The sequence below is a fragment of the Perissodus microlepis genome, chromosome 7 (genome assembly GCF_051167445.1).
Source record: "Perissodus microlepis isolate ML-2025 ecotype Zambia chromosome 7, ASM5116744v1, whole genome shotgun sequence".
Lineage (NCBI taxonomy): Eukaryota > Metazoa > Chordata > Actinopteri > Cichliformes > Cichlidae > Perissodus > Perissodus microlepis.
The window spans coordinates 17,021,391-17,045,684 of NC_140467.1; the positions used below are offsets into that span (position 1 = coordinate 17,021,391).

The following is a 24,294-nucleotide window of genomic DNA, read 5'->3' on the forward strand; positions in this document are numbered from 1 at the left end:
GCTCAAAGCGCCAACTGAATACACGAATAATGAAGTTTTAAACTTAAAATCTTAGACAAAATAGTCTCCTTTATGAAGTGGTGGTACATATTTAAATCTCCTGTAGTTACTGGTGTATAAGCAGTATTTTTAATGTATTAATGCGCCATATTTTATATCCGTGTCAAATGTCCTCTGAAGAGCAGGGAGGTGTGTGTGTGTGTGTGTGTGTGTGTGTGTGTGTGTGTGTGTGTGTGTGTGTGTGTGTGTGTGTGTGTGTGTGTGTGTGTGTGTGTGTGTGTGTGTGTGTGTGTGAATAAACAGGTGGAAATATGAAAGCATCTCAAAATTGCATTTGTGTTCATTAACTGCAGAAATTTATTTAACAGTTCCTTTTGATCATTAAAAACAAAAATAGCCAAATATCTACAACTTACTTTATTCAACATCATTTTACAATATAAACCATTCTATAGATTAGATCATGCTCAACTCTACCAAGTGAAGGAGAAGCATACCAAGAATAGCTCATCAATATTTGTACTAAAAAGTTACACAGTAAACATTTATTGCATTCAATGGGATTAAAAAAATGAGAGCCGGATAAGGCCAGAAAAACCAACAGTGTTATGATTTATGATAATGGTAAAATTATAATGCTTTTTTTTTTTAAAAAAAAAAAAAAAAAACCAACAAAAAACTCCAGAAACATTCTCATCAACAAAGGTTGACATTAAGTGCAAAACACAACAATTTTCAGAGGATGAGCTACAATTGTGAGATGAAGACACATTTCTTCCACAATACATCATTTAATCTGTGCTGTAACGACAAACTGAAAGCGATGCTTGTGTGACACTGAGGTGTTAAACGCAAGTTGCCACAGCACGTGGCGCAGTTCCTCTGATGTCCAGGATTTAATGCTACAGTTCCTTTTTCTCAGTTCATCATGATAGATTTTGCTGCAACAGGTCTTTGAACCAAGCAGACATCTTACATATTGACTCCTGAATTGTTTTACTATTGGAAGGCACTGGAAAAAAAAAAAGTGAATGCTATCATAGTGGCATTTATAGTATTATTAAGATAATGTGCATTTTGAAGTTTAATCTCTGACTGAGGTTGTTGAGAGTGCAGGAGAATGGGTTGTGCTGACCAGGGCTGTGGATGTTAGTGAGTCTCTCCGTTAACTGATGAGCTTTCCCCCCGGGGCGAAGAGCATCTGGAGACACCTCGTTCAGTATTATCAGAGCTTGAGCCGCTCAGATTGTGTTGGTCTCCTGAGGCAGTGGTTACTGGAGTGGACGTGGGTTTGGCTTTCTCCTTAAAGTCTGTGATTATTACAGTCAAGTCTCCAACTGTGACCTCCAGATGCTGGGCGCTGCTCCTGTCTATGTTTTTTAACCTGGGCCTGTTGAAGGAACCCAAAACAAATGGGGTCTAAGTACAGCTTAAAGGGTAAAAAACATTTCAGTAGCAAAAGAAAAGGAAAAGCAAAAAAGAAAATAAATCAAGGATTACTAAATAGAGTGACCCATTCATTGATTTCTTTGGAAAACAAATTCTTTACCTCATCTTTTTATAGCCCTTCTTTTTCAGTGTAGGTTCTTTATCACTTTTGTCTTTCTCTGATTTTTCTTTCTTCTCCTTTTTGGGATGTGTTGGTGGGGGAAACTGCTGATTTACTTGCTGTGCAACCAGCTGAGAAACAGGCCGCGGTTTTCTAAAAAAACAAAAACAAAACAAAAAACTTGGAGTTATATCAATTATTAATCTCTGCCTCTCTTCCACAGTGTCACTAATGTCCTGTCTTCCTCCCCTGACCCCCAACCTGTCGACGGAGATGTCTGCCCCTCTCTGAGCCTTGTTCTGTCTGAGATTTCTTCCTTTCCTACTGTTGCCAAGTGCTTGCTCCTGGAGGATTACCTAATTGTTGGGATTTTCTCTGTATTATTGTAGGGTCTTTACCTTGTAATATTATTATGCATTGAGGTGATTGTTGTTGTGATTTGGTACAACATAAATAAAATTAAACTGAATATTTAGATCACTCAACCAGTAAGTCGGGTGAGTGAGAGGTTTAGACTGCTTGACTGTGTGTATTGGGTAATTAAAACAAATTTGTGTTAAACTCTTGTCATCAGTGTGTTCAAATGGGCTCCACAAGTTGATGTTATCCAAGCAAGTAGAATCATTCAAAGGTTTAATCTTAAGCTGCTGAAGCTTAACTGGAGCATTGGAACAAAAAGATAGAATATTACATAAACGACAGTGATTGAGTTCAGATTCACATATATTTCAGATAAACTCTGCAATGTATTTTACAGAGTAACAACTGTAGACCCTTCTTCCCCACCAAGAACCTTTCAGTCTACATCAGCTGGGAAAACGTGTAAAGAGTTTTGCTCTCATGGTACAGCCATGTTTTAGTTTTACTACAATGACACAGACAGCTGCACTCCCAACCTCACTGGATCCAATGACATGCAACCTTTTATTGACCATGAGTATGCTGGGATCCACCTGCCTCTGAATTACGGGAATTTCAATCCTCTGATGGGGAGCATGAGGCTGCATTTGCCAACCAACCTTTAGTCATAGGGCAGACTTGTCGGCAGGGCTTTCCACTACAATGCACCAAATACGCTTGCACCCTATCAGGTGGACTTCTAAGAAGTATAATAGGAATGACGACTTGTCTGTTCACGCCCACAACAGAATTTAATCTCTGCTTTATTAGTCAGAAAATTTAGCCAAGCTCAGAAACTTTTTGCTGTTCCCTCAGTACTTCTTCAAATTGCCATGGCTTCATTTGGCAGTGGAAAAAGGCTCTTGTTACAATTCTAATACACTGTGGAATTTGTTTTGTGACAATTCTCCATCTAATTTTGCCATGATGTCTTTAGACTTCTATGTAACCTTCAGTAATGGATCGACCTGACTCTTGGTCCAAGCAAATACATTTACAGTCTCACCTTTGCAATTAATTTTCTTCCTCTGTAGTCTTTCCTACAAGGAACAAACCCTATGCTTTATGTTTACACCTGCAGACACATGGCCAGTGTAGAAACTAGAAAGTACTATGAAGCGAGTTCAACATACCCATGGTATCCATCCGTTACCTAATTTCAGTTATCCTAACAATGGTGATCAAGATAAGTGGTCACAGGAAACTGATTATCAACTTGCTAAATTAGTCCAAGGTTTCCTGATTTAGGTATAAGTGCGCTTACATGAAAGGGGTGGCATTGTGATCTAGCAGTCACACTGATTATTGCACTGGCAACTGAGCGGTTGATGTACAAAAGGAAGAGTAGACTATAATTTTAGAAAAAAAAAAATTACACATGCAATACAGCTGCTCCTGATAAAATCAGCAATGTGAGATAAAAATAACTGTAGACTATCAGACACAATAGGTAAGATTTCAAATGCTTTGGTCAAAAAGACTGGAACAAAAGGGGGCTAATAAAATTTAGCCTATTTAAAGCTCATAAACAGCGCTGGTAGATTAGGTTCACACCATAAGCAACCCAACCCCCCCTGGATAAACTGAAATCCTGCTTCCTCACGAGGGCCTATGGCATTGACATATTATACTATATGTCATATAGTATATGACATAGTCTGACAATGTGTTAAATACTGGTCTGGTTGGAGAGTGGTTGGCTTTATTATGATTTAAGTATTTTGGAAGGTTATGTAAGGCTGTAGAGCTGTACCATTATGAGAGATAATTAAAATTTGGTGTGTCCTCTGTACTATGAATGAGGTGGACACAATATTACAACTACAAATTAAAGTATAATTCAATTGAATGTAATAAAACAAAACAAAGGGAAATACTAAGGTCGTAAGCCCAGCTACCAATAAAAACGCCTAAATAAAGTTGTCACGCGTCAACATCACAAATGTAAAAAAGAAAAAAAAATGGAGAAAAAAAGGAAAGAGAGAATGAAAAGCGACTACGTGAATGAGGTTTCGCACAGCTGTGGGTAATTAAAGCAGTTATGGGGTAGGTCCAGTTTTTCTTACCGAGTTGACGTGCCTTTTCTGACATCACACATCATGCACTTGAACGCCTCAGCGCTGTTCCTGAATGTGCACACGCTGCAGTCCCAGTAACCATCGTCGGGGGAGGGCTTGGATTGCCGCTTTGGCCTTCAGACAGAAACAAAACAAAAACAGAGGGACAGTGGCAGTTTTACAGCGGGAATGGTGATTTCACAAACTACGTGTGCGACTAAGGTTACCGCTGGTGGAAATTAACCCTTCGAGGAAGTAGTTTCTGCTCAGAAGGCAGTCAGTGAAGTCAGCGAGTCTTCACTTGACACAGGCAGTTGCCCCGTATTAAACCAGCAGCCAGCCGCCATGAACACTTCAGTAAAACGGCTTCATCCATTCACGGTGCTTTGCCTTCACGAATTGTCCGTTTAAGTCTAAATTCAAACACACTAGTGAAAGTTTTACCTCGTGGGACTCTTCTTGTCTCCCATTTTTTGAGAATCGCGGTCTTACAGGACTTGAAAAGGATCGATGTTACAGGTGAAAAGACGCATTTAGCTGCTGCTCAGCTGTCGGAGAAACTCCTGTCGAAGGGCGGTCACGTGCTGCGGGTTTACCCAATCACTTTAAATGTAATCACAAGCGCTATAAATGTGATTAAAAGTCTTATTACTGCAGTAAACCGCATGGAAATGCATAAATGCTATGGTATATTTAATATAGTACGAGACAGGATTTTAAGAAAGAATAGAATCTTTTAGAGTAAGACTGAAAAAATATTTAGGCGTAATTCACTTTAATGTTAATATTTTATGAGATAAAAATCAACCAAAAAGCCTATCGATCTGTTTTGCTATTAAAAAAAACACAAAATACTTCTTGTTTATTTAAGAGAGATAAGATAAGACTTTATTGATCACACGGCGGGGAAATGTGTGCTTTACCACAGCTCAGGTACAGATAGCAGAAGAATAAAAAGAGTAAACCAAGAATGTAAAGTCAAGAAATACAAAATAAATAAGATAATACAATATACAATGCAATACAATATATACAACGGTAGCTGAGGTTCTATGTACATGCATACACAGTATGTGTTATGGATACAGGGCTGTGAAAATATGCAAGTACTACATTTCAATTATTCTACTACTACTATTACTATGTAAGTAATAGATATCTATAAATATAGACATGTACATGAACACATGCGCACAAATCACATTATTTATTATTGGTTGATTTTTTTTTCTAGAAGTAAATGATCTCTTAAAAACACACACACGCACACACACACACACACACACTCAAACCCTAGTAAAATATGATCTCTATTGTCTATGATAATTTATGTTGGCAAAATAAGTGTGCATTTTCGTAAATGTCTGTTTTACTTATCTGTTTAGTGTATTTGTGAATGTTTATGTTACTGTACTCTGTGATTTTGTGTTTCATTTTTCACACGTCCAGTCTGCAAAGTCAATGCACACAACTAATAAAAAAAACATTAAAAAAAAAAAAGGCAAAATGAAAGCAGCTGCATCGAAGTGAAGTAATACATCTCGTATTTTGTTTCCTGCAGCAACACAATAATAAACATTATTTCAGATGTACATCTCAGTAGTTTCTTCAAAACTCAACACTTTAAAAAAGTGATTATAATAACAACTGAGGGGAGACCTCCATTGTTCCCTCTTTCAGAGTTAAAAAAAAAACAAAAACAAAAGTTGTTTTCTTGAGAACATTAGGACTTATCCACATTTACATTTACAACCCTTTTCAAAAAACAATGAAACGAAAATGAAGAGTTAATTGAAAGTAGGGTCCTGAAGGTTATATTTGCAACAACAAATATAAGAGTTTGGTAAGGATGAGATTTTGGAGGTTACTGTAAGAAGAGGAGCTGTTTTAAACTCAAGGAAGGGTAGTATCATTTTAAGTAAACACTCTTTAGTCACAGGTTTGGTTTAGTCTTATTTTAGTCAAAATATAGCTTAAATTATTTTTCTTATTAAACATTGCAGAGAGTTTAAGAATAAAACAAATCAATGACCATTAAAGACGGTTATCATGTAGGACTAGGCTTATTATGCTGTATATAACGTAAATTGTATTCTGATTTGTATACTCCGGCGCGCTAGGTGGCGCTATGAGATGGCATGAACGTTGTTATTAAATTTGTTCAAAATAGAAAATAAGAATCAGTGCAGGGTGCTGCTTTGCAGTGTTGCTGGGTTTGTTTTGGTTTTACTTTTGAATAGTTTGGACTTTCGTATAATTTGTATCTATTTATGGGAGCCTTTTTGCGATAGGCGGATTCTATAATGTGGACGTCGCGGTGAGAGACACAGAAATCACTACTTGGTGAGTTTCTGAAGACCTCGCCTCATGTGTTAGCTTAGCTAGCTAGCATTGGTAATAACATAGATAAAACAGCTATGTCCCTGATTTAGAGCAGCATAATACAAAAAACTGGCAGAGTCACGTATTTAGTATTTAACAGAAATGGCCCTATGATGTGGTCACGCATGGTTTGCTTTCCCTAAATACTTTTTTCTTTCTTACAGGTTCATCATTCGCAACTGAAACATCTTGACGGAGAACCAAAAACATTCTTTTGGTAGTAAGTAAATATACTAACTTTTCGGTGCGTTACTGGTACATTATAATACAGATCTGAGCTCATAAGGGAACGTTTTTGGCTCTTCTACTGTGTTCAGTGCCCTGAGCAAGTTCATTTGAGACTGCGATATATTGTTATGCGTTTCTCAATCTCTTCAGTTTCCAAGGATGGATTCATTTGTCTCTGTCTGTGTAGACGCTCATCCGTTTTCTTAAACTCTTACCAAACCCTTGACCAATTCACTGGTGGTTGGAGCCTGTCCCAGCTGACAGAGGATGAGAGGCAGGGGACACTCTGAACAGGTCACCAGGCATAATAGGACTAACACAGATTTACAGATAACAAAACACTCTAAGATCCACATTTACTAATCTCCAATTAACTCAACAGATGACTTTTGACTGTGGTAGGATACCGGTGTAAAGGGGGAGCAGGCAAACTCCACACACAAAAGGCTCAAGCTGAGCTTGGGGTTTTATCCCAGAGTACTTACAGTGCCACCCTGTGTTAACTTACATGCCTTTGTTATCTCCTCTAGTTTGATGAGATGGGATTTTGCCAAAAATCAAGTTGTGATTTAAAGCCATCAGATCTCTGGATTTGAGCACTCTAGTCTTAAAAAAAAAGACAAGAGAGAAGACAAGAGAGACACTTGTGCATGGCAGCTGCAGGCTTCAGCACAAATTCTCATTATGTGATAAGTCATCCCTTTGGCCATCAAAACCATAAAATCTAATCCATAAGCAATGAACATTTGCATGAATCAGTCTAGACTTTAAAGCCTATTTTCACCAATGTTTTGATTAGCAGAAGACCCGCTTTGCCTCCTGAGCTATAACTACCCTAAATGTTTATATGTGTGGTTTTCAGACATATATTGTAGAGTCTGCTTGAAATGATGTCTGTGCCAAGAACATCACTTTTGAGAACTCACAAAACACCATGAAGTGAAGTTTTTTTCTAGTCTAGTTTTTCTAGCTAGAATAGTTTGAGAGATCATCAGGCATCCATTTCAGTTTTCTTTTTTTTTTCTATCAAAAGTCTTTTTATTAGACAAAGGTTTGAATGCAATGTATACAATAACGCAAAATGCTTCAGAATTTTCCAAAATTTCAATCTTGTTCCCACACTGACCCTTAAAACAACAAATAATTGGCAGCCTGCTGCCCAACTAAACCAAAAAGACAGAGAAAAAAAACAAACAAAAACAAAAAACAACAACAAACAGACTCATAAAAGAAAAGAAAAAAATTAAGGGGGGGGGATGCACTAGCATCCTCTGCTGCGCCAGCGTTAGCACAACTCTTGGCAGTAAGGTTTTTCTCGGTTTGTCTCCTTCCCTTGGACATCCTTCCAATGTGACACTCATAAATGACCCGAAAAGTTCGTGTCTAACAGCAAAACGGGGCTCAGAAAGTACAATTTTAAATTTTAGTTTTCTATATCCTGTTCATATCACACTACCTGATAAGGGTTGTCTACAGGCTGGGTTCCCTGAGTTTAAGAGGAGTAGTGAAAGAATCGTGTGCGTAATCATCAAACCTTTTTTTCCCTGCCTTACATAAAGAGTAGAATATCTCTGATGAGGAGAGATCATTGATGTATTAAGATCATTCTTTAAAACGTTGTCTTTATTTTGGCTGACTGTAGAGTAGGGCTGCCACAAACGATTATTTTGATAGTCGACTAGTCACCGATTATTTTTGCGATTAGTCGACTAATCAGATCATGCAATAAGCTGTAAAACGTACAGCTTATTGCACCAGCAGCATCTGCTCTTATATAACTATCATTAGCTTACAGCTTTAAGTGTGTAAGGGATGTGCTAACTAAAAATAAAGACAAGATGATAGTTTATTAAATTTTAATGAAATTTGCAGATTGTTTCGGTGAAGTTTAATAAGCTCCTTGCTATCTAAAATATAACGGGACACCGGAGTATATTCTCGAGCATCTCACACTTCTGATAATCAGTTGTCTGGTTGAAGTTTATTCAGCTGTGTAAAAACTATAACTTTAATCTCAGCCAAACCGATTTACTCAGGAACAAATAAAATACAAAAAAAAAAGCCAAACAATAACATTTTTAAGTTATCTAAGTGACTTATATATGTTTAACCTGAGTAGCGAAAGACGGTGGTGGATTTGAAAACGGGCTCTAGTGAGCCTTGCCCCGGCTAGCTATCGAGCTAGTGGGTAACAGACGTGTCCGAAAACGTTGGAGCGCTTTTGAAAATATGTGGTGTCTTGATAAACTGAGCAGGTATTTGAGGTTTACACAGTTACATACTCGCCTGAAAATATGTTAAACGTTTATTTTGTGACCCAGAAAGAATAATAAGAGTAATATTAAAACTAACTAGCTGCCGCCATTGTTGTAAACTGAGCTGGGCTGCGCTATGAATTCTGGGACAGAGCTACTTCTTCTTCTCCGGGGTTTAACAGCAGCTGGCATCCTTGTACATGCAGTGCTGCCATCTTGTGTTTCAGTCCGTTATTACACTCTTAAATCCTACTAATTATTCCTACATCTTTTGGGATCTTACAAAGCTTCAAACGACGCGTCGACTATTAAATCAGTCGTCGACGATTTTGATAGTCGACGTAATCGTGACTAGTCGACTAATCGTGGCAGCCCTACTGTAGAGCAATGTTATAATAGTGTCTATATTGATAAACAGCTATTTAATCCTCTTTTTTAAAATGTTTTTTTGTTGTTGTTTTTTTGCAGTGGCATATCGACATGGCCGAAAATCATTTATTAGAGAAGCATATGAAGAACACTTCTTACCAGTGGATGGAAGAGAGGTGAGAGGATGTGCTTTTCATGACTAATTCATTTGTATTTAGTGAAAAGAATTTTATTAGTAGAAATCTCTGGTGTTATGATGTTATCATTACTATAGTCTTGTAGACAGAGTATGTAGTGTGTTGATGAGTATTTGACCACTTTTTAGGAGGTCAGTGTTCTTTCCAAGTCTTTTGACACTCAGAAATTTTAGACATGTTTCTCTTATTCTATTTGATGCTGCATTAAGGATAGTATGCTCTGAAATGTCAAATGTGTTGTGCTGTTATTTCAGGTGACAGTTCAGCGGGTTGTAAATATTGTCGAAAAGAGGTCCCACATGCCACGGCCGGGAGCGGAATTAGACAGAAGATTTAATGATGACCCATGGTATGGAGGTCCTCGTGATTACCATGATGGAAGAGGCTATTCTGATGACAGCAGTTATCCAGTGAACAATCAACGAGGCTTTGATGAAAATCTCAACTTTGGCAATTTCCGTAGAAATTCCTCTCCCCACCAAAGTGTACGATAAACTTGATTTGCAAGTGTGGTTCAGAAGCCTGAATCTGTGTTGTGTTAAATCTGCATTTGTGGCCTTTCGCCATTAAAGTTACTGAAATTGTGATTGTGATTTTTTTTCTTTTTTTCAGGAGGCACCGTATTCTCAGCAGTGTTATAGCAGAGATGATTTGAGGCATCAGTTAAGCTCAAGGTAGTATGTTCATTCTTTTTGTTTTTTTTAAGGTATTCAATTGTCAACAATTTTTGCTTTTTATATTTCATCTCCATTACTTTGTGTCAGATCTCAACTCTGATGAATTCTCTTTGTGTAATACATTCTATTGACCACTAGATGGTGGCAGAGTTCTGTCTTTTAAAAAGTAAGCTCAATCAAAAGTTTGAACACACCTTCTTATTTCATGGTTTTTCTTTATTTACATGACTGTTTACTTTGTAGATTCTAACTGAAGGGATCAAAACTATGAATGAACACATATGGAATTATGCAGTAAACAAAAAGTTTGAAAAACATCAAAAAAGTTTCTTGAAAATAGCCACCCTTTGCGTTGATTTCTGCTTTGCACACCCTTGGCATTCTCTCGATGAGCTAAATGAGGCAGTCATCTGAAATGATTTTCGAAGAGTCTTGAAGGAGTTCCCAGAGACGCTGAGCACTTGTTGGCCCTTTTGCCTTCACTTTGCGGTCCATCTCATCCCAAACCATCTTGATGGGGTTTAGGTCAGGTGACTGTGAAGGCCAGCACATCTGGTGCAATACTCCATCACTTTCCTACTTGGTCAAACAGCCCTACACAGCTTGGAGGTGTGTTTGGGGTCATTGTCCTGTTGAAAAATAAATGATGGCCCAACTAAACGTAAACCGGATGGGATGGCATATTACTGCAGGATCCTGTAGTAGCCGTGCTGGTTCAGTGTACCTTCAGTTTTGAATAAATCCCCATCAGTGTCGTCAGCAAAGCACCCCCACACCATCACACCTCCTCTTCCATATTTCATGGTGGAAACCATGCATGTAGAGACCATCCCTTCACCTTTTCTGCGTCGCACAAAGACACAGTGGGTAGAGCTAAAGATTTCAAATTTGGACTTATAAGATTAAAGCACTGATTTCCCCTGGTCTAATGTCCTTTCTTTGTGTTTCTTGGCCCAAACAAATCTCTTCTGCTTACTGCTTTTCCTTAAAAGTGGTTTCTTAGCAGCTACATCAGCAGACACTCTTTTCTCGTTGGCCACTTCGACATACCACCAGTTTATAGGCCCAAGCCTCACTTTCAAGGAGTCATACCAGGCTACAGAAGGGGACAAAGGCCACTAGTGTCTACTCACTAAGTCAGACAACCCCACCCTGAGAGGAAAAACAGCTGGACACTCTGTCCACAGTTAAACACCCACCCACCCAAACACACACACACACACACACACACCCATATACACATACATGTCTCAGACACTCTGAGCAGCAGGTCTTATTTAATTTCTGGCCTTATTTTCCTAAAGTTCCTAATATTCCTAAATGAATATTAGATAATTTCAGGTTGTCATTTAATCTTGAATATGTATGATGCAGTAATTCTGTTAGGTGCATATTATTTAAAGCTTGTGAAGGAATGCCTGGCATTAAAAAAGCATTTTGCCAGCTTAAATTGTAAGCTCATATATCACATTTTTAAATTTGCCCCTTCTTTTTTTTCATGCTGACACTGCTGGATTGCCACGTTAGAGTTATCATAACTTGTAAAATGCTGACAGTGACATTGTAGATGAACCTTAAAATGAAGCATTTCGGTAAAATTGTAAAAACCCAGAATGCACAGAGTGGTCATACAGTATGTAGTACAACCTGCTTTCTGTGTAATTCTAAACTAAATCTATAGTTTTTGATTAATGAAAAAATACTTTAAAATCAAGTGAATATTTTCACAGTTAGTTACCAGATTCCCCACTTATATCAGTCTCACCCACTGCACAACAACTAAAGAAAGAATTCTGTACTGTTTAACTGTAAAATTACAAAGACGCCCATTTATGGCTGTTCGATATAACGATATATATCGGATGACGATATAAAAACGTCTATCGTTTCATTTTACGCTATCGTTTGTTTCGTGGTGTCGCAAAATAAACTGTTTACGGCAATATTTTTTCATCGTTCTGATGGTCACTGTAGTGGCTATATTAATTTCTTAAAGTTCTCTCTTTCTCTTATATTTAATATAACCACACTACGGACGGACAAGCGCCTGTTTTTATGCGTTGTGGTTAGCAACAACGACGGTAACAGCATCGCGTGTCCGCTTGTTTATGTTGCACATAAACCTTTCACAATAAAGCTCAAGATCCTGTTGAGACTTTTCAAAATAAACTGAATCACGTGAAAGAGCAGATTATTTACGGATGAGAAGTAAAAAAGAGCCGCCAGGTGCTAAAAAAAATAAACCTTAGACTCAAACGTTAGAACAGGCTTTTCCCCGCAGCACGCCGTGTAATAAATACTCACAAAGAAAACGGCGGCTGTTACAACTTATGTCTAAAAATGTATAGTTTCATACATCGGTTAAAACACTTGACTCCAGCTACATGACACGCAGCTGGAAACACTTCCCGCAAGTCGAGCTGCCCGAGATTCACAGAATTTACAGAAAATGTTAAATTTTTGTGATTTATATCATTATCGGACGATAGATGTCTTATATCGGGATATGAGATTTTGGTCATATCGCACAGCCCTACGCCCATTTAATTTGACTTGCTTGTGTAATTATTGAGCCTTTACGTGAGCTTTGGATTTGTCAGGTGTTTTCTGTGAGTAGAAAAGGAGGGTATTTTAAACAAAGATTGCAATGACTAAAAATTTCAGTATTGTTCCTATTTGTGTCACAATGCATAGCCAAGAGTTCTGTCAGTTCCTCAGCAGCACTGGTGTAATATTGCTTCACAATCAGAACTGTGTAAATGAAGTGTTTAGTTTAGAGAAAGTTTATGCTTCTGGTTGTTCTGCCAAGGTACAGCTCTTTTTTTGAGTCATTTCATCATTACCAAAGAGCTGGAAGTCAGATTCATTTTATGTAAAGGTTACTAACGAGGCCAAGCTGACAAATGTAAAATTACTCTTACAATCCCAGCACAAGATATAAACTCTAGGTACTCTTTGCTCCGTAAGACCGAGCAGGACTCATGCAGACAGGGAATAAAGACACAGCTCAGGCACTAATTAGTCACTCTCTAAATTAAAAGTTGTCTGCGTGGATAAATATACAAATTACTATTATTACTTACTGGAAATTATACATTTAACTCTTGACTATAAGAATGAAGAGCACTCATGTGCAGACATGAACCTTTGAATGTATGTCATTTGTCTGTGAACGCATGTCTGATAAACGCTTTACTCTCTTTTGTTGTTTTCTGACTTCTAAATAAGATACACAAGCTTTTTTTCTACCTTTAATGTTTGTTTTGGACTGCATAAAATGACAGTGTTTGGCAAATGGCATGCTAAGTCTGCTACTTCAAACGGGCCATGAGTCGTAAAAGTTTGAGCCCTTGTTAGACCTGCTTTTTGTTTGAGATGAGGATTGGGTTCAAGCAGAGGTCGTGACAGCCAGGTGCCTTTAAATTGTTCTGGAGGTTATTTGAACACAAGCTTTGAGTTTGGAGAATTGTGAAGTCGATGTGTAAGGAACTATGGTGATTTAATTATGCTGGGGCTATCAAATGTTGCAAAAATGCTCCGAAATTGTATTTAATGGTAAATAAAGAACAGATTTAGTGTCAGTGCGTTCTTACCGTAGCTACAAGCTGCATGAAATTGAGGACAGATCATAGTGAGGGAAGACCATAATAAGTCCATTTTCCAGCCAACAGTTGCTTTTGCCAAAGTGGAAGATTGCCTTAGTTCCAGAAATTTATCAGTACCCCACGGAGTCTTTCAAGTCCTTTTCATTGGTGATGGAAGCAGGAAAACTAATCTGACAGAGTCATTGATGCATAACCTGCACATTTGTTTTTAATACCAGCAATCGTAACTAAAATAGCATTTTGAACTCAACTTTCATAGATTACTTTAAATGTGCTTCTAACTAAACTGCTTCATTCGCTAGTGCTTAAATCTGCCTTTTTTTTCTGTTGTGTTCTGACTTAGAAAGAGTGGTCGAGGACACCATTTTCGCAACAGAGGTCGGGGAGGCCCTACTCAAAGGTCAGTGCGCGACAGAAAAGCCAAGTCAGTGCCCTCACGTGCATTTCTGGGTGTTGACATCCTCTTAACTGTTTGCAAACAAAGCTTGAATTTGGAATATGAATTACGATCCAGTCTTGATGCATGTTCAGTTATTCAGATAAGGAAACCACAGAAAGTCGATTCTGTTCATCTGGATGTAACATTGTCAGTGGGAAAAACATTTTGTCACTCATCCAAGTGGCTTCTTTTTTGTTATCCAAGTGCTACTTCCAGATGAACACAATCTGGGATATTTTTGTGGGTTACATTACAATCAGTTATATAAAGAGAAATCCAGTTTGCCTTTTGTGTAATCCTTTTCTATGCATACAGTAAGCAGTTTGTTTGGACACCAGTATTTATGGCATTAGTTTGCTCTCCATAGAAAGGACCATGATGAGTATAGGAACCCTCAGCCTACAGTTATTGTGCGGGATCGCTCTCCTGGAAGAAGGGAAGGCCAGCCGCCTCTTCGTTCTGGATCAAACATCAAAAACTTCTCACCTGACGGGGACAAAAGCTACACGTATCAGCAGGGACAGCAAAAGCGTAAGTGTAAAATCCTCTGAGGATGCCAAATAGCTCATTTTAATGTTTTTGATAATGCCCGCATACAGATTCACAGCGGGATTAGCTAAAAGATGCCAAAGGAAGTGTGTGTAGAGAGAACTGGTCACCAAGGGTCAGTCTATGAAAACAATACCTTGATATTCACATGGATGATCACAGGTTGTTCAACGTCACATTTGCATTTGAACTCTTTCTCATAGTCCACTTTATGTGTATAGTCCAACATCAATTCTTCTCCTCGACCTATAAGTTGAACTTGATCGTGTGACCCGGTGTGGCAGCAGATAGTAGGACGTCTAATAACAAAGCACATTCTTTGATTTTGCATGAGAAAAACCTAAAAGCCCATTGATAGGTCGAGAGTTGTGAAGTTGCCTTACCTAATACAGCACTTTCTGTGCAACTGTTATATCCTTTGTAGTGAAACTAGAAATCACTCCCAATTTTACAAAGATAATTAAAATGTCTAAACAAATTAAGCCACTTCAGGTGAAACATCTGTTTTTCAGAGGTGGTGTGTAATGTGTGGGGTCAGGGTGTGCTGAAAAATGTTAGGGTGGTAATTAGGCTAACACCAAACACACTTTCAGAGGCTGGGAAAAGGGTACCCTTAGCTTGGGGTGGTTTGGCTTTGGCTCTACCCTGACCTCTTTTTTTAGTCAGAATGTATTAAATACACTAGCTTAAAACTGTCTTCAGAATCACACTGGGTGTGTCATTTTACTCAGTTTCACTTTTGTGACTTTTATAGGCTTCAGAAATGTCATTTTCACTGCTGAGCCAGTGAAATTTATGAATGTTTTAAAGAGATCTGACACAAGCAGAGTTATTAATTTAAAGTAAGAAGTGTGGACAATAATTTCTCCACTTCTTTGATTTCTGAGAGGCTTAAATGTATTTATGTGTTAAAAGCTGAGCTTCATGTTCTACAGCCCTTTGAAAATGTAATAAAACAGTGAGAAAACAGATGCACCTCCCTGCTCCACTACCATCTGGGATGTTAATTAGAGCAGCACAGCAAAGTACTCAAAAAGGGAGTTTGATTATAGGGCACACTGGGCTTTGTCATGAACACAAAGGGTTTAGTTCAAGTACATTTTTACAGTCAATTGTTGTCAGGTATATATAACAGATTTTCTCACATTCTGAAATAAGCAATACAAGTACACTCACTTTATGTAGCATTTGGCTGTGAGTCTAAAAATGAGAACTATTCTGCATTAAACTACTTCCATTACATGAATGTTTGTGCTGTGTTTTTATATGAGCAGTTATAACATTAAATTGCATATAGATTATGGCAGACTGGCGCTCATGTAAGAGTGTGTAATAGCCTACAATAGCTTTAGGCTGTTATAACTAGCGCTGCATTTAACATGGTTCGTTATTATTATAAGTGCTTGACTTTCACACTGTAGTTTTTCTGTTTGCTCTGAGCAACATTATCGCAGTGTCTAACCTTTTTGCGGTGAAAGTTGGTGCCATCTGGAGACTCCATAGTCCCACAGCAAAACACCAATTAGCTTTCATCTCAGATCAATTAAATCAAAATGAGAAGTATCCTTCATTAAAATAAACAGCTAGCTTCTATTTGTTTTTTTGTTTGTTTTTTTCTAGACACACTGGAGCCAAAGACGGCAATATTTCAGTTTAGGCACAGCTGAACTCCATGACCACTATTGTGTAGGAGGCTCCAACAAGGGAGTATTAAAAAAAACTGTGACTTATACTTTTCAGCTGCTTCATAAGGCTGTGGTAAATTGTTCACTGTGATAAGTGAGGTACTGTCTCATGTCTCACTGTAAAAACAAATTTTCCTCCAGGATATCTTTTAAAAATATTTTGTGGTGTTTTACCATTATTGGGCATTATAGTAGGGAGAGTTCGGTGTCTTTAGAAAAAGAAGACTAAACAACAACAAAAACCAGATTTTAAATCATGTATTTATGGGTACTAACATGTATTTTTTGGGTCCCTCTGTGTAACGTTAGTCAGATGTATGATAGTTATCTCAGGATGCTTATCTGCTTATTTTCTTACTCTAATTTTACTTTTCTCTGCAGATAAACCCAATCTGGTGACAAGCCACACTCCCAGCAGCTCTGTGGAAGGGTCTCCTCACAGTTCAGCATCTTCAAAGGTAAAAGCAACATTTTTGAGAAGGTTCAAATAGTTGTTCTCTTAAACTGAGTGCACTGACAAATGTGGTAACAGCTGGAAAAAGTGCAGGTAACGCAAGCTATGAGAAGATGTTACAGAATATCACTTGCACTATTGCATTGCAAATACAGAAGAGGAAAATATTTGCATTCGGGGCTGTAATCCTTCACAATTTATATCCCATTACAATCTACATATTCTTTTGGTTTATCTTGGACACTGAGCCAAATGAAAGTTCTGTGAATGCGTTAATGAAACATAAATCCTATCAATCTTAAGAATGCATTACTCAGATAAGGAGGATAAACAATATATAAATGATGATTTTAGTAATACGTTTACATAAATATAATAAGTTTCCTTGGTAATTGATTTCAATTCAGTTAACAGAAAACTCAAAAAGTGTGCATCTGGATTATTATGGGTGAAACATATTGTATAACATTTGTGGTCATTGTGCAAAAATCTGGCAGCTCCATCAGCATGTTACTGTAAAAATAATAAGCAAAATTTGCTCTTTGGTTCACGGACATTAAGGTTGGGTTTCCTTTAGGTTATCTCTGTAATCAGAGCGATATACCCTGTCTGGTAACCTCATTTCTGTTTACTGTTGACATGTGGCATGCATAATTAGACACACACGAAAACAAGAACTCAACACCTGTAAGAGAGCAAAGTTGTCTCCATTTGAAAGACTTTGAAATCAGAGCCAGTTTCTAAACGCGGTGCCCTCGGCTCTAACCCCTTAACCTTTGGCCCGCCAGGAAAAAACTTCAGCATCTGCAGCGGAGTCGGAAGAGGCGGCGGCTGCCAGCATGGAGCCAAAGCTGACACCAGAGCAGGACATCAAGGCTCGCCGGTTGGAGGCCATTAAGGCGAAGGCTCTGGAAATTGAGACGGTAGTAAGATTTCCTCCATGAAACTGTCTACCTTCTGTGAATTCACTTTACTTTATATGTTGCTTTGGATAATGTAACTAAGGGTAACCACAACTACGTATATGGCTCTTTGCTTAGGCTGACCCTTCATTATTCTTTCATTATATCACTAGGTCTTTAATACGACATCAATTAAAATCTTTTTGACCTTAAAAAGGTGAGATTATATTTCTGAGATTTTCCAGGAAACGAGAGAAATTAGCTTAATTGCGTATTGTTTCAGGATACTGAACCGCCTGTTGGCCAGTGAAACCTTCAGACTCGCCTCACTGTAACTCGTTTCTCTCACTTTTTTTTTTAGGCCAACTCATGACTGACTTATACACCACTCAGATCAGCCAGTTACAGAAGACATAGGCACAGGTTCAGGAAAGAAACTAAGCTGATGTCTTAAGTTATTAAATACCAAACGTAGTGAACCACTTTTTTTAGCTGGGACATGCTAATAGGGTCACCTCAATGTGCGGTGGCCTATTGCTGTACATGTTTGAGTGACTTTATGCTTGACTTTATGTATCACTGTAAGTCATGGAGCAATAAGTACAAGCTATGCCTCGGCTTGTTGTAGCTTATATGTGAGAATCATATTTTTCTTGTAGAAAAAGAGGATGAGTAAGCAGAAAAATGCTTAGCACCTCAGTTTGCGATGCCTCTCGCGGCCTGCTATTTGGAGTTGCACTTTTTCCATCCCCTTCATCACTTTACACTACAGTACTACTTATCTATTCCAGTTAAAGCAGTGCAGGAATTGCCCTGCAGGATGCAGGCGGCCCACACACAGTGTGGTACATCTCTTGGCATTAGCACACACATGCTTACCCTGCCATTTAAAGACGTGGTGAGAGGCAGCAACCTCAACTGCGCCTTTACTGTAACATCTGCCACAGGCGCAGTCAAAACCACATAGTGCTCGGTCACTCTGAAGGAATGCCGAAATGAGCCGATCAGGTAGCAAGCAGAGACGGGCTACTGAGTCAATACATTGGTTAAAAAAAATGTGTTCTTTTTATAAAAATGTTTGTCGTTTCAAAATGAGCTTTTTTCTACAAGTTTTAATCATTTGTGGACATCCCTGCATGAGGCTCATTCAGTCGCAGATAGATTTAATGCAGTGACTCATTGCATCCCAAGAGCTTATAACATACTGTCTGAAGCCATCATAGGGAGGCGATGGCCTGGGAGGTAGAGTGGGTAATGTGCTTATCGGAAGGTTGGTGGTTCGAACCCTGGATTCTCCAACCTGCATGTCGAAGTATCCTTGAGCAAAATACTGGACACCAAGTTGCATCCATCAGAGTCTGAGTGTGTGAACATTAAGTTAAAAGTGCATAACTCCTTCTCTTTTTTTTTTCTGTTGCAACAGATGGGCAGAGGATCAGTTTATTATTCTTTAAAGTGACCACAGAACAAGTCTGAACATGTAAAATAACAACAACAGAGTAGAAACTTAGAAAACATCCATATTTCAATATCACACCAAAGCTAAGTGCCTGGGAGTGATTTTCCCTAGAAGTACATTCATCATCTCAATCAGCCCAAATGAAACATATCCATTTCAACTATTAGCCCCTCCATTGAGAGGTCCGGTTTGCAGCTTGAGTGATTAAAATGGCTCTTTTAATATCCCCTAATGTGTACCAGCCCTCAAGTCATTACCCTACTTCCCTTATTATGCAGGACCCCTGCCTGCATCAGTGCTCATTTGAACAGAGCCTCACTAAACATCCATGTGAGAGCCGTATGTATAATTTCACTCAAAGCCTTTACTTCCCAGCCCCCACACACTATTCCACTGCACACTCCTGTCTGTATGTTCACAATCTGGACCTCCACAAACATCCGATTTGGGCAGAAGCCTGCTTTTTAAGGCTCCTCCTTAAGGCCCCTAGTGTTGCCATTTCTCCTGGGGCTCCGGTCCGTCCTGTGTGGGCCCGTAGTATCAGGCTTAAAAATCAGCCCATAGCTCCCACTCCAGAGAAGGAACTTAGGCAGAACCTCACCGCAACCTTTACTCACAACATTAAGAGCATGCTGAGGTCAGAAACACACTTCCTATTAGTTCATGCGAAATAGAAACATTTCTTCTAGAAATAATAGTCTCCCCACAGTTGTTCAGTATGTTGTACATATACATCGGTTGTTAATCCTTCAGAAAAATGAAGCAAATGAAGCATTCTCAAGTCTGTTTTGATTCTTTCAAGCATGTAAAACAGTGTCCGTGGGATTTAATGAAGTGAAAATGTAATTACCGCCAAGAAAGGCTGTAACTTGGGAAGAGCTCAGACATGGTTTTGTTTTGAAAGATGGCAAACAAAATCAACCCGAAGGCGATTAAAGGGGTGGGATTGGTGCGTTGGGCATTATACCACATGTTTGTGTCTCACTTAGCCCATGTTTCCTCTCACATTTGGACCAGGCTTTTTTTCTAAATGATTTTTACTTTGTGCAAATGTTCAAGAAGGACAGATCTTTTCTTAGGAGATAAATTTGTTAGTAGAAAATAGTTGCAACTGTTAGAAGGACAAATGGTTTTGCAGGTCGACAGAGAAAAGGGGCCCACGCGTTGCTGTATGAAGCTGACCCTCAGCTTAGTGGCCACACGTGTCGTGAGTCGCTCACTTCCTTGTGGTCGTGCTGAAGTCTATCATTATGTGGGGTTGCAAATTTCACATGACATGATCTGCAGACATTAAGACATCCGCCGCAGTCCAAACATCTCCCACAGTCTGGGATATTTCTGTCAGATTCATTCTAAACAGCCTTCCCTTTGTGTGTATGTGTACAATGCATATTGAAATACAGTGATAATAACCTATATTGCATCAACATTCATTCATAATAGTTATTTACTCACCTAATATTTGATTAATTTTTCCTTTAGCCTTGTTTCAAATGGTCTAAAGCGAAGAAGGTGTGTTAAAGATGCAAGAATGAACAAATAAGCGAGAATTAGGCATCTGAACATGCTGTGGCTGGTTCAGCTGTGAAGTGAGAGAGGAATGATATAAAAAGGATAACTAAAGAGGCTGGAGGCAGTTTTTTTTTTTAACTTAATTGTAATTATCAAGAACAGCATACAATGAAGACCGTTCATTTTCACTCTCCAAGTTTTGTGTGTAATTTTCACATAACGTTTTAACCAGACCCAGCGCCTGGGATTTTTTTTCCCTCTCGAACAGGTTTGCTCAGTAGCCTCTTTTTCTTGAAAACACAGTAAATGGCTCCCATGTGGTGATCTGTTTCCATCCATATTGTTCAGGAGTGAATGTTATTCTTGTTTCTTTGACCTTTTCCGCGTGTTTAAAGCCCCACCTGGCTCAACTCCCTCTCAGATTTTGACTGTGGTAAATTAATATTTTTTAAAATATTCTAGATTTACAATAATGACAGTTAAACGATTTAGCAAATTACATATTGGAGACACATAACTTTTATTAAATTCTCAGCAGGTAAGGTTAGGTTATGGCAGTAAATTTCTAAATGCTTCAGACTGATGGATACACAATTTTGAGTTAGCCTGACATTACATGATATGTTTCTAGGCAAAGAAACAGCAGCTGTGGTTTTTAATTTCCCCAGCACTGACAGAACCCTGGAATATAGTGTTTAACCGGTTAACCTCACTTTCTGTTTAAGCACGGACGCTGATTTAAGTTGACAGGCAACATTTTTTCTTTTCAAAGTTAGCAAAGCTGATGGTGTGTGTTTTATTGTATTTTAACAGACTGATAATAGTAGATGAGATACAGTTGGCTAATTTTAGTTCCGCAACTAATGCCTGCACACCCCACAGTCCTAAAATGGCTTTGTGGTCTGAACATGACACAGATAAGTAGTACTTCTAACATAAGGATGCTGAGACTGTTTAATTAAGTCATTACTTTAAAGAAGTAGGTCACGTCTCCAGACATGTGCAAAACTGAGCAAGGACTGTCTTCTGTTTGATCAAGTTGTTATCAATAGTTGAGATAACCAAAAAAATTGAAAACTAGCTAGAAATGATATTAATTTTTTTATTTTTTTTGCACTGGCTTTATTTTGATATATATTTGCTGCTTGATCACCTGCAGAGTGGCTGTTTCAAGTTCTCCAGTGACCTTGATTGTAGATGTGATTGCGGCTGAACTCTGGAAGACTCTGATGTCCCATAGTCCTCCTTAACAGGCTGGTGTAGCCCTAAACCTCTGTGCAGAGTCAGTGAAGGGCCTTGCATTTTGCCATTTTCCCTCAGGTGATAAAGATGTTGTCAGCTTGCACCTGGGACTCCAATAAAGAACTTAATAGCTGTTTTGGGTCGGCAGTAAAATCTCTATGGGACATGAGAGCTTGTTGCAATGTGGTGTGAAAGAATGCTGCAGTCAAGTTAACATAATCTGACACCTCATGTCCATTTTGTTATAAGCCGACGTGCACGAATGTAGGTTCACATTCACACACCTATGTGATGAATACGGGAAAAGTAGGTTCATTAAGTTCACAGGTATCCATGAGCACAGTAGTTAGACTATAATTTAAACAACTGTCAGTGTTCACTTTGTATTTGAGGTTAGTTACTTAATCATTTCTGCTCAGACGGCTTATAAATACATCAGTACATTTCAAGTGTATTCTGTTTTTGTACATACACAGTTTTACTCTGTTTTATGTGCATAACAAACAAATAATTTCTGTTTATATTTATGTTGCGCTTACTAACTCAACCTGGGACTTAATTATTAATTTCAAGAGTAAAGTATACATGTTACATGTATGAAAACCTACTTAGGTTTAGTTCTAATTGATTTCATTGTGTAACTACACATCCAAATGACATCCTTTGCTTTTCTTGTAATTTGAAAAAAAAAAAAGATCTGTTGCTTTTAAAGCCAAAAGACTCAAGATTTTATTTTGAAGAGGCAACAAGAAAAAAAAAAGAATCAAAGACTATAATATTCTTTTTTTTTTTTTTTACTACTCACCACAGCAAAAAACTGTCTCAATCTCATCCTATCGCTAGCACCCTCTTCTGTCACATCAACCCTTCCACATGTCCTCCTTCATTACATCTATAAACCTTCCTCTTTTCCTCCTTCTTGGCAGCTCCATATTCAACATCCTTTGCACAATATATCCACTATGCCTCCTCCTCACTTGCTCAAACCAGACTTGTGTCTCTATTTTGTCTCCAAGCTGCTCGACCTGAGCTGTCCCTCTGATATTTCTAATCCTGTCCATCCTGGTCTCTCTCAGTATAAACCTGAGCATCTTCAACTCTACCACCTCAGCTCAGCTTCCTTCTTAGTGCCACTGTTTCAGATCAGAACAGGATTCACTTCTGCCTTTTAGACTTTCTTTTCATTCTTGCAGCTATCCTTCTCACAAATCAGCCCTTTACGATAAGGGCACAGTTATAACATTCAAATAGAACAATTTATTATGTCTTTATAATGTGGCTTTGATTTTGTTTTGTTTTGTTTTGTTTTTTATTCGTTGTGTCATGATATTGCATACATAATGACATTCCTGATGTGATTGTTTTGTTTACAGCATTACAGACAGGACTGTGAGACGTTTCGCACGGTGGTGAATATGCTGGTGGAAAAAGAGCCCAGCTTGGATAAAATGCTGCAAGCGCCACTAGACAAAAACCTGCTGGAGATCAAACAGCGTTGCCTAGATGCTCTTAGGAACTTTGTGAAGGAGCTGGATGAAGTAATAGAGCAGCCGGACACCAAAGCGTAAGCCGCACATCACTAAAACATAGAGGAGATAGAATAGAGTATCAACACTTTCCATTTGAAAAAAGTGGAAAAATGTTCCATGTGCAAAGTTTATCTAAAGTGTTTAACTATTTTATATTTTTACTGTGTTCTTCAAAGAACAGTACTGGCAATTTATTTACACAAAACACTCATGTACAGTATTATGTGCAAACAGGATCATTGTGATAGGAAGGGGTATGTTTAAAACTAGACTGAATCACTGAAATGCCTATTGCATTTTGGGTCAAAATCAAGTTTGTGAACTGACATATAACTTTAAAGTGCTTTTTTTTTTTTTTTTTTTTTTTTTTTACACCATAAATTGTGTTGTCAGAAACATAAAATGTTATTGCATTTATAATTGATGTAAAGCTAAACATGTCATCATTTACACCAGCTAGAAGCTTGGTTAGCATTACTGCTAAAATCTTCTGATAAGGAAATTACAAAAAAAATAAGAAATCATGAAATGTAGCAGATAGAATGATTTTTACCTTTAGCTATGGCTGCAAGTGCAGCTGAGACCAACACAAAAACAAGCATTATCCACCAGTTATCAAAGGGTCCAAGTTCATGACGTGTTTTACTGGTGCAGGAGAGTGCATTTTTTAGGATATGCATTTATTTTCTTTTTTTCTGCTTGTGAATATCTTTTTGCTTTGCAGTTAAAACTTTTGCAAATAAAATGTGAGACCAGTAAATAAATGAAGTCTCGTATTTCCTTGTTTACATCAATTACAGTACAT

At 38.2% G+C, this 24,294-nt stretch overlaps 2 protein-coding genes across 3 annotated transcripts; one reads left to right on the plus strand and one right to left on the minus strand.

The window, feature by feature from the left end:
• Positions 1-402: 402 nt before the first annotated feature.
• Positions 403-4,595, minus strand: LOC146382892 (YY1-associated factor 2-like). Of its 2 annotated transcripts, XM_084933891.1 has the most exons (5): positions 4,450-4,595; positions 4,015-4,140; positions 1,550-1,702; positions 1,136-1,390; positions 403-1,012 (listed from the first exon to the last, which is right to left on the minus strand). In XM_084933891.1, the coding sequence occupies exons 1-4, from the start codon at positions 4,473-4,475 to the stop codon at positions 1,150-1,152; spliced, it is 546 nt and encodes a 181-aa protein (XP_084790017.1). In that variant the 5' UTR covers positions 4,476-4,595; the 3' UTR covers positions 403-1,012; positions 1,136-1,149. The 2 variants fall into 2 exon arrangements, with proteins under 2 accessions (XP_084790017.1, XP_084790016.1); XM_084933890.1 differs by having other exon boundaries at positions 403-1,390.
• Positions 4,596-6,158: 1,563 nt separating this feature from the next.
• LOC146382893 (uncharacterized) lies at positions 6,159-24,253 on the plus strand. The gene is made up of 10 exons (XM_084933895.1): positions 6,159-6,348; positions 6,552-6,607; positions 9,339-9,415; positions 9,691-9,921; positions 10,049-10,110; positions 14,062-14,118; positions 14,525-14,688; positions 16,773-16,849; positions 17,634-17,768; positions 23,334-24,253. Coding segments are annotated over exons 2-10 (999 nt in total). The 5' UTR covers positions 6,159-6,348; positions 6,552-6,606; the 3' UTR covers positions 23,529-24,253.
• Positions 24,254-24,294: the final 41 nt, after the last annotated feature.